The sequence below is a fragment of the Peromyscus maniculatus genome, chromosome 12, assembly GCF_049852395.1.
Source record: "Peromyscus maniculatus bairdii isolate BWxNUB_F1_BW_parent chromosome 12, HU_Pman_BW_mat_3.1, whole genome shotgun sequence".
NCBI classification, from domain to species: domain Eukaryota; kingdom Metazoa; phylum Chordata; class Mammalia; order Rodentia; family Cricetidae; genus Peromyscus; species Peromyscus maniculatus.
Window position 1 is genome coordinate 9,044,547 of NC_134863.1, and position 10,534 is coordinate 9,055,080.

Below are 10,534 nucleotides of genomic sequence, written 5' to 3' on the forward strand. Positions count from 1 at the left end.
CCGGCAGGGGAGGAGGGAGGGACTGGAGGAGGGGGGAGCGGAGTGGGCAGGGGGAAGGGAGGAACCAGGGGGCGCAAAGAGGGGGAGGAGAGGCGGGCTTTGACACCCCCCACACACACTCCTTGCGGCCACCCCTGTGGTGTCCATCCCAAAACCGGAGCCTCGGGCTAGTGAAAGGGCAGAGGCTGGGCCTCTGGCCTGTACCAGTCATGGGCAGGATGGGCCGCTGGAGGATGATGACTTGTCTTTGAAAGGGACAGCGATCTTCCCCTGCCTAAGACCCACAGCCCCCTCCTTCTCTCACTGTCTGTTCCTCCCTTCTAGGGTCTCTTCTCTCTCTTTCTGGAGTTCCCGGGGACAGGGACCGAGCCCAAATCAAGAAGTGCTCCCCCCACCCAGTGGAGTAACAACTCCCTCACACCTTGTAACCTGGTCACAAGCCCATCCGACCATCACCTGGCTTTCACCCTTTTCCTTCATCCAAGCTCGTCCTCTGCAGCTCATTCTCAGCCTCCTTTGTCCTGCTTCTCTAGTCCTGCCTCCCCATCTCCTCCACCCCCACCATTCTTCCCCACTATCCCAGCACCAGGATCCTAATCTTAGGAGGCATCTCTTCTTATTGAACTAGAGAATTCTGGGATCTGGGCCATACTCCTTAGTGGACAGCCCATCCTCAGAGTAGGCGAAGGAGAAAGCCTGAGGAAGAACAAGGGAGCCAGCACAAGGTCAGGCCAGGAGATCCCTGAGGACAGAGACTGTGGGGAGACAGGGTCTGAGGAGGATGCACGGGAGCTAGAGCCTGGGCCAAGGGAAGAAAGAGAGGCGCCAGCACAGAGTTGTTTGTGGGGATGCTCAGCAGCTGTCTTCCCTAAGACAGGGACAGATGGGCCTGGTTATTCCTCTTGTCACATGTAGAGTGGTAGGAATGGGAGAGAGCCATTGGGCAATCAAGGGCAGGCTTGCACACAGGGCTAAGTGTGTTTAGATGTCCAGGTGCCTGTGCCCCCAGTAGAAAGAAAGGCATCTGAGTCCAGTCCATCTGTCTGCTTTTCTTTCCTTTTTAGACAGGTTCTCATTATGTAGCCATGGCGAGCCTAGAACTCACTAGGTAGACCAGGCTATCCTCAAACTCATGGAGATCCACCTGCTTCTGCCTCCCAAGTGTTGGGATTAACGGCGTGCTTTGGGGCCAGTCTTAACCAAACGCATACCCCTTCACTCCCCAGCTCCCTCCCACTGCCCATACCCTCTTTCCTATAACATGGTCATTCCCTAATATAGACAACACCTAAACTGCCTGTTGGAAAGGGAAATGCCAGGAAAGCTCTTGGATTTCGACAGCAGGTATAGTGTTCAGGGAAAAGAAATTTGGAGAGCCAGGAGCTGAAACTCCATCAATCTAAAACAAGACCTCTCTTTCCCATGGACAAATGGATTCTCCTGGACTAACCCTCTCCTGCCCCCTCAGCCAGATCCCAGGTTCTCATGAGACAGCTCCCCCTATGTAAACCCTCTCTGGAGCGTGTGTGGGTGGAAGAGCTGGGCTCCATTCATGGACCATGGTCCAGGCAGGGGCTCCAGTTCCAGTAGGTAGGAAAAGAACTCGTCATTTCCGGGGCCTTCACCAGGGCTTGGTGGCTCTGGGCTTTCTGATTGGGTGGAAGTGGCCTGGGCAGGCTTGTGACCCCACGGCAGAGGAGGGGCTGTGCCCCAAGAGTGTCTTCCTACCTACCTGCTCCCCAGAGTGTGGCCTGCTGTGCACCTTGGTCCTGGGGCCCTTCTCCAGCCGGTGAGTGACAAGCACATTTGGGGTTAAGTGAGGGTATGGTTTGAAGAACAAAAAGGAACCCGGCTCTTGACTGGGGGAGGGGCAGGCACACTGGAACCTACAGGCACTGACCTTTGTCAAGAAGAGTGGAGCCTTCCCAGAATGGGAGGAGCGGGACAGAGCCGGGAAAGGGGGTTGGGTACTGGTTTATGAGGGACTATTCACAGACTTGGTAGAACTCAGAACAGTCCTGGCTGCCTCCGGGCCACGAGAAAATAAGAAAAGAAGTGGGTGTGGGGCTAGAGAACTTTGCACTAAGGGACATAATCCTAATCCCCATTCTCATATGGTCATTCTTGTTAGCTTAAGGTTCTGAATCCTGGGACTGGGAAAGCTGGGTCAGGTGAGCCAAGGCGCAAGAAGAGGGTAATGGGAGGAGGCTTGTGGATGTTGACAGACCTACAGGAGATCCCAATATTGAATCAGGTGCAGGCCTCTGCTCAACTTGTGAAAAGAGGAGGATCTTAAGGCCTCTTTGCTCAACTTGTGAAAAGCGGGGGTCCTAAGAAGACACTGGAAGGACCTGGAGGGGGCGGGGAGGCAGGTGCGGCTGAGACAGATGCATTGGCAAGTATCTAAGGCGAGATAAGCCATGTGAGGTAGGCTGCATTCTGCTCTCGGTGCCTCATCCTGGGCCACTGCCTCAGGAAGGAAGTCCTAGTACGGTGAGCCCTTTGATTTGAATAAGGGGGCACTTCCGAACTTGGCAGTCCAAAGAAGAGTCCCAGGTTTTATCTGTGTGGGGGGCAAATAGGGGAAGAATGAGAAGCCAGTGTCTCTTTTAATTCCTGCTTTTGGCGGTCCATTCTATCTTTACCAATCTCCTGCCTCAGACCCACTTCCAACACGTGTGCCACCTGCCCCTTCCTCCTCTTAGCAGAGAAGCCATTTTCTACTCTTCTCCGGGTTTGCACACGTCCCTTCTCTATCCCCATCCCACATCCTCACCCACTAACAACCAAGGTTGCTCAGAATTTGAGTCCAAGTAAGGAATGTGTGTACATGTCATGTCTTGCTGCTCTCAGCAGGACAACAATTGGTAGACGGAGCACCGAGACCCTGTCAGAGTCACTGAAGAGCCCTGACAAAGAGACACTATCTGCTTCAGTCACAAGAAAACATGGGAGCAGCTGGGGCGCTAACAGCTCTGGCCCCGGCCAGCCAGCAGCTCGGGGCCCTGGAGCACGTGTCTCCCCATGCCACGCAGTCTTTTCTTTGAAACCTGAGGGAAGATTCATTATTTCTGTCATTTTCAGGATAGATTCCTTAGCCCACCTGTGCCCCAACCACTCTGCAGAAGTGCAAGAGTTCAAGCCGCCTCCATGGCCCCAGGAAAGATTCAGGGGAGAGGCCCCATCCAGGGAGCCCCTCCAGCCAGACACCCTGGCCAGAATGGAGCTGACTGGTAAGAAAACCCTCGGAACAAGTTCAAGAAGGGCTTGGCAGGGTAGGAGGCGGGAACAATGCCGTACGAGCAGAGGGCTGGGAAACCCCATCTCCCAAGAAAGGGTGTTTGCCTGGACAGCAGCAGACACCTGTATTTCAAGTCTGGCTCCCAAATGGGAATCCGAGTCACCACCACCTAAGAATGATTTTCTCTTTGCCGACCCCTCAACTTCACTTCGAAGATCTGCTCCTGGTGGCCATGCTTCTCCTTACTGCGAGACTAACTCTGTCCAGCCCAGCTCCTCCTGCCTGCGACCCAAGACTCCTCAACAAACTGCTCCGTGACTCCCATCTCCTTCACAGCCGGCTGGTGAGCATCCCAAACACTATGCCTCCTACCCTCTTAACTGATAAGGTACCCACTCGTTCACTTCCTCTCACTCCAGCGTTGCTGTTTGGTCCACCGTGTCTCGGTCCCTCCCTGGCAAGGGCTGTGATCTGCACTGGAGTCTCGTAGACGCTCTAGTATGGGCATGGGACTAAGGGAGGCCACCTCAGCCACGGGCCACCATCCTGCTCCCGATTTCAGCTTTTTTCCCTCCTCTCCATCTTTCTTACCAGAGTCAGTGCCCTGACATCAACCCTTTGTCTACGCCTGTCCTGCTGCCTGCTGTGGACTTCAGCCTGGGAGAATGGAAAGGCCAGACGGTAAGAGGCAGCCATGGACTGCTTACCTCACACATGCAAGGTGTAGGCTGAGGCAGGATGCTGGCCTTCAGTCTAAGGATGTACTGAGTCCAGGCTGGGTTGGGCTAGAGTGAGACCCCCTTCTCAAAAAGAGAAAAGGGAGGGGGGAATCTCTTACTTTTCTTTCCCTAAATCCTGTCGTCATCAGATCCCTACTGTTCCTCAGCCTTGGAAACCCCCCCCCCTTTTTAATATGTACAGGTGTTTTGCCCGGATGCTAGCAATAGAACCTGGGTCCTCTGGAAAAGCAGCAAGTGCTCTTAACTACTGAGCCATCTCTCCAGCCTCCTAAAATTCTTGAGTTCCCTAAAAATCTCACCTTCAACTTGGCCACCTTAACCCAATTTACATTCATCTATGATGAGATCTTGGGGAAATGGTGACAAATTTCTGACCAGTATATCAAATAGGCTGGGCATGGTGACTCATGCCTTTAATCTCAGCACTCAGGAGGCAGTGACAAACAGATTTCTGTGAGTTCAAGGTCAGCCAGGGATGAGATTCTATCTCAAAATATGTGTGTGTGTGTGTGTGTGTGTGTGTGTGTGTGCGCGCGCGCGCGCTAAATAGATGTGAAACTGAATGCCATAAGAAGCTGGTTAGAACCTCTTATGACTATACATTTGACCTATTCTTTTTCTTCTTCAATCTTTTTTTTAATGCATTTATTTATAAATAGGGGTGGGGGCATGCCATGGTGTACATATGGAGGTCAGAGGAGAATTTGTAAGGGTCATTCTTTCCTTCTACCATGTTAGTCCCAGAGATTGAAGTCAGGTCATCAAGCTTGACCACAAGCACCTTTGCCCTCTGAGCCATCTCAGTGGCTCCTCAACCTTAGTCGGCATGAAGGCAGTCGGATCTGCCGCCCACAGATGACACAAAGCAGAAAGTACCACTAAAATAAAGGCAAGATCAGGATTCAAACCCCTGCTGGGCACGGTGACACAAACTAGGGATCCCAGCAGCTCACAGGGGAGAGATGAGCTGCAGGCTAGACCAGGCTCTACAGTGAGATTTTGTCTCAAGAAATAAAAGCAAAGCTGGGCAGTGGTAGCGCATGCCTTTAATCCCAACACTCAGGAGGCAGAGCCAGGAGGATCTCTGTGAGTTCGAGTCCAGCCTGGTCTACAGAGTGAGATCCAGGACAGTTAGAGCTACACAGAGAAACCCTGTCCCAGAAAAAAAAAAAAAAGAAAGAAAGAAAGAAGGAAGGAAGGAAGGAGAGAGAGAGAGAGAGAGAGAGAGAGAGAGAGAGAGAGAGAGAAGGAAAGAACGAAAGAAAGAAAGAAAGAAAGAAAGAAAGAAAGAAAGAAAGAAAGAAAGAAAGAAAGAAAGAAAGAAAGAAATAGAGAGAGAAAAGCAAAACCAAGCCAGGTGGCACATGCCCGTACACCCCAGAACACCCTTCCTTTTCAAGTCTCCTGGGGTCCTGGGTCTGGAGATGGATGAGTACTACCAAGGATGAGTACTACGGATCACAGCTCTAGCTCTGTGTTTGGAACAGGGTCTCACTTCCTATTCCAGGCTGGCCCTGAACTTGCGATCCTTCTGTGTCAGCCCCCCAGGCGCTGGGATTATAGGCATGTGCCACATACCCAGCTCTGCCATTTGTTAAGTCCCCTCCCATCATCTTGGCGGTTATTATGACAGTCCCGTTGCTACGTTTAGCTTAGAAGTGCTGTAGTACAACAATTTTGTAGCAGAAAGAATAGGCTTGCAGCCCTGCAGCCTCGAGTTAAAAGCTGCACTAAGGTGGGGTGGCTTCCTGACCAAAAGTCTAGCAAGACCAGGCTGGGTTGATGGACAGTGGAGTTACTAAAGCAGAGGCCAGTGACCAGTTGTGAGGAGACTGCAAAGGAATTCCTGTGATGGGTGGGATCCTCATCCTGTCCAATTCTCAGCTCCTATGATTCATTCCGCTGGCTACTCCTATGGGCTCCCCACCCATTATTAGCACGTTTTTGAAGCAGTCCACTTCTCTCCAATTTCCCAGGAACAGACCAAGGCACAGGACATTCTAGGGGCAGTGACCCTTCTACTGGAGGGAGTGATGGCAGCTCGGGGACAGCTGGAACCCTCCTGCCTCTCATCCCTGCTGGGACAGCTTTCTGGGCAGGTTCGCCTCCTCCTGGGAGCCCTGCAAGGCCTCCTGGGAACCCAGGTAAGTCCGCAGTCTAGAGATCTCTAGAAACTACCCTTACTCAGTCCCTCTAAAGACCTGGGGAGACAAGGGATTCTGGGTACCTTCAGTGTGGAAAGGCTGACCAAGAAGGAGGGCTGCCTCCCAGCCGGGACACCTGGCTGCTGGCAATGAACTTTTTCTCCTTAGTCAAGAGGGGCTGGTATGTGGGCCTGCTCTCTGGGCTCAGGCCCATCCTCTGCCCTCAGCTTCCCCCACAGGGCAGGACCACAGCTCACAGGGATCCCAACGCCATCTTCGTGAACTTGCAACAGCTGCTGCGAGGAAAGGTGCGCTTCCTGCTGCTGGCCGAAGGCCCCGCCCTCTGTGTCCGACGGGCTCCGCCCACCACAGCTGTCCCAAGCGGCACCTCCCAACTCCTCACCCCAAACGAGCTCCCAAACAGGACTTCTGGATTGTTGGAGGCGAACTTCAGTGTCTTGGCCGGAACTCCTGGCCCTGGGCTTCTGAGCAGGCTTCAAGGACTCAGAACCAAGATTGTCCCTGGCCAGCTGAATCAAACCTCCAGGTTCCCACACCAAATCCCTGGATACCTCAACAGGACACACGGACCTGTGAATGGAACTCGGGCTGCGGCCTCACTTCAGACCGTGGAAGCCCCAGACATTCTGCCAGGAGCTTTGAACAAAGGCTCTGTGCCACTCAGCCTCCAAAGTGGATATCCTCCTCCTCCTCCTCCTCCTCTCCATGCTGATGGACACACACTCTTCTCTCCTTCACCTACCTTGCCCACCCACAGGTCCCCACCTCAGTTCCACGCCCCCTTTCCTGATCCCTCCACCCCTGTGCCTAACTCTGCCAGTCCTCATCCAATCCCAGTGCACCCTCATTCCCAGAATTTGTCTCAGGAGGCATGAGGGACATGGGCACCGCCAGCATCTGCAACTTCTCTCAGGCACAAGCCTCCTTCCCCAGGAGAGGCTTCGAGAGGGCACTGCATCCATACATGTCCCGCTTTCCCTGGGAAAGGGGTACGCAGGACAGGCTGTCATAAAACTTCAGGAGCTATTTTTTTTTTTAAACCTATCAGCAATATTCATCAGAGCAGCTAGTTATCTTTGGTCTATTTTCTGTATAAATTTGAAAATCATTAATTCTCTACATGTGTTTTCTACAAAGGGCTAGACTGGCCTAGCCTCTGAACGGAGGAAGAGATTATCATTGTATCAGAAAACAAGAAGGTTGTTTCCTTTGCTTCAAGTTTAAGCCCCCCAGTGCCCTCATTCCCCTCACTGTGAGGCTAAGTGAGACTGGTCAAGGGATGCTGGTCCTGATAAAGGAACAGCAAGTTACCTCTCAGAAAGGCCGCCCCTGTTTAGAGACAAAACTGAGCCTGGAGGAGAATAAATGAGAGCATGCAGAAGCCAACTAAAGTCAGGGAGCGATGTTCTTCACTGGAACAGCAGATCTCCTGGACCCCGCCTCCCAAGAAAGCTAACAGGAAGCCTGGGGAACGACACACCCCAGGTAAGGCCGAGCAGGCGGTTCAGTAAAGACTAGACCTGGATGTGGCAGCTGAGCAAACAGCTAAGTGCATCAGCAGCTCAGCAGGAGCTTCGCCAGGCCTGGGCTCCTGCTTCCCTCCTGTGGAGGTCAGGCGGAAGTGCAGGAAGTGGCAGGAGTCAGGCTCCACAGCTCACACAGCAGGACCAGCACAGGGCAGGGCAGGCATCTAAAAAGCAGCCTTGTGTGACCACCATGAACTCTGCTGGGAACCCCCAATATGAAGGCCGTCTTCTGGGGTTCTGCAAGTAAGTGCTTTGTTGGTGATAGAAGTTTACGGTGCAGAAAGCCGAAAACTGTATTGCCAGGGCCAACCTGCCAGCTACTCCAGAGTCCGTGAGAAGGCTTGAGAGCATCTTCCTTACTTTTGTCCCACAGAAAAGGAGAAAGGCGACCACATAGGCAGAGAAGCCAGGATCTCAAAGTTCCAAACATTGCCACAAAAAAAGCAAGGGAAGGTGTGCTTCACAGAGGCAACAGGTGCCCCTGAGTCTCCCCCAGAACTCTGTATGGTAGGTATTATCCATTTGTTTTACACATGGTGACACCAAGGCCAGATGGGCTTCCTAATGCTCACACAGCCTTCAGGCATAAAAAAGACACCCTGGGGGTTGGGGCTTTAAATCAGTGGTAGAGCCCTTGCTTAGCAAGCGCAAGGCCCTGGGGCCCTGGGTTCAGTCCTCAGCTCTGGGGTAAAAAAAAAGACACCCAGCCTGAGTGGCAGCCCATTCATCTACCCAGTGTGGTGCCGTCTGATGGGTCCTTCAGTGAGTCTGTGTAACAGAGAGACATCCGCGTCCTTGGAGAGTAAGCACGCTCTTAAGAAGCTCTTGAGTAGAAGAGCAGAGCTTGTGGTGGGGGTGACATTCAGCCATCTCCAGGTGTCCCTGTGGGCAGAACCTGGAGAAGAATCAAGAAACACACAAAGCTTAAAAAAAAAGTTACAGCCGGGCAGTGGTGGAGCACGCCTTTAATCCCAGCTCTTGGGAGGCAGAGGCAGAGGCAGGCGGATCTCTGTGAGTTCGAGGCCAGCCTGGTCTACCAAGTGAGTTCCAGGAAAGGCGCAAAGCTACACAGAGAAACCCTGTCTCGAAAAAACCAAAAAAAAAAAAAAAAAAGTTACAAAAATCTCAGTGTCAGTTTCTACACAAGAGGGAGTCGTTCATCCACACTAATTCTAGGATAACGTACGTATAATTTGTAATTTGTTGTAACGCTAAAGGAGGTTTACCTTTAACATTTAAAAATAAACGTAGGGCGAGTGAGATGATGGCTCAGGAGGTGGAAGTGCTTAGTGTGCAAGCTGGTCTGAGTCTGATGCCTGGAGCCCACGGGAACGGAAGGAACCAATTCCCAAAAGCTGTTTTCCAACTCCATTATGCACGCCATCACATGCTGACGCCCACACTTGCACACACACACACACACACACACACACACACACACACACACACACGAAAATAATAAAGTTAAAAGGGAAAAAAAGTTGGACACTGTGGCCTGTAAACTCAACACTTGGAAGGTAGAGATCCTAGGAGGATCAGGAGTTCAAGGCCACCTTCAGCTATATAAGGACCTTCAGTCCAGCCTAAATTACGACTCTCTCTTTTCCTTTTTCTGGGGAGCGGGGTGGAGTTTGAGACAGGGTTTCTCTGTGTAGCTTTTGGAGCCTATCCTGGAACTCATTTTGTAGACCAGGCTGGCCTAGAACTCAGAGATTCACCTGCCTCTGCTTCCCCGAGTGCTGCAATTAAAGGCGTGCGCCACCACTGCCCAGCCAAGATTGTCTCAAAAATTAATTTTCATGGCAGGGACATAGCTCAATGGTAGGGCTCTTGCCTAGCACACACAAAGTCCTGGGTTTAATCAGCACAATAAAAACAAAACAAAACAAAACACCATCATCATCAAGCCAAACACTTTACAGCACAGAATAGTTGGCACCCAGAACAAGATAAGGCAGAGGCCAAAAAAAGTGGGTTCTCGGCGTCAGAAGACAAGTCAGGCTGCTGACCTGCAACACAGCTAACGTTCCAGGCATCCGATACGGGCTAATCTGGGAAACTGGTTTCTACAATGTAAACCGATCTGAAATCTGCCCTCTTAAGACTAACCCTGAAACTAGGTGTGGCGGTGCATGCCTGTAAGCACAGCACTTTGTGGGTTGAGGCAGGAGGATCACAAGTTCAAGGGCATCCTTGACTATTCAAGTTTCAGACCAGCTGGGGTTTCAGACTCCTCCTTTTAAAAAATACTTTTTTAGACCTTGCCTGAAGATCCAGCTCAGCGATGTGACGCTTACTTGCCCAGTAAGCTTTGGGTTGATCCCTGCACCAACAAAACCAAGGCAAAGTCTAAACCAGATCATTCTGTGCAGCTGACTCCACCCTTCCTTGCCCGACAACACACACACACACACACACACACACACACACACACACACACACACACACACACAGCGTGTGCTGGTAAGAGGCTGAGCAGCTGAAGGTGATCACCAAGCCTGACCACGCGATTCTAATCTCTGGGACCCACGCGGTCATGAAAGGGGACTCCTCAAAGTTATGCTCTCCCTCACACGCACCCAGATACACGTCTGAAAATTCTTTAAAAAGCACTTTTCTACTCGTGCCCTTTTCTTTGCTGGGGCGGCCTACTGTCTACTCGGACATTCTATCACGACTTCTGGTGAGGGTCTCCTACTATAACCACCTTTCCTCAACCCCTCAAAAACCTGACTCCACGGGATGACTAACCGATTCTATTAAGATTCATCCCAACCCCCAATGTATCACACACACCCTACTGTGGAAGGTTTAAAAAAAAAAAAAAAACAACTTTGCTATTCCCTGCTGAGGCCACTCATT

At 51.7% G+C, this 10,534-nt stretch overlaps 1 protein-coding gene across 5 annotated transcripts; it reads left to right on the forward strand.

The window, feature by feature from the left end:
• Positions 1-1,420: 1,420 nt before the first annotated feature.
• Positions 1,421-7,258, forward strand: Thpo (thrombopoietin). 5 transcript variants are annotated; one of them, XM_016006286.3, is made up of 6 exons: positions 1,421-1,789; positions 3,085-3,233; positions 3,457-3,584; positions 3,836-3,922; positions 5,958-6,125; positions 6,353-7,258. In XM_016006286.3, the coding sequence occupies exons 1-6, from the start codon at positions 1,560-1,562 to the stop codon at positions 7,019-7,021; spliced, it is 1,431 nt and encodes a 476-aa protein (XP_015861772.1). In that variant the 5' UTR covers positions 1,421-1,559; the 3' UTR covers positions 7,022-7,258. The 5 variants fall into 5 exon arrangements, with proteins under 5 accessions (XP_015861772.1, XP_042114995.1, XP_042114998.1 ...); XM_042259064.2 differs by lacking the exon at positions 1,421-1,789 and having other exon boundaries at positions 2,686-3,233; positions 6,353-6,433; positions 6,550-6,997; XM_042259061.2 differs by lacking the exon at positions 1,421-1,789 and having other exon boundaries at positions 2,599-3,233.
• The last annotated feature ends 3,276 nt before the right edge of the window (positions 7,259-10,534 follow it).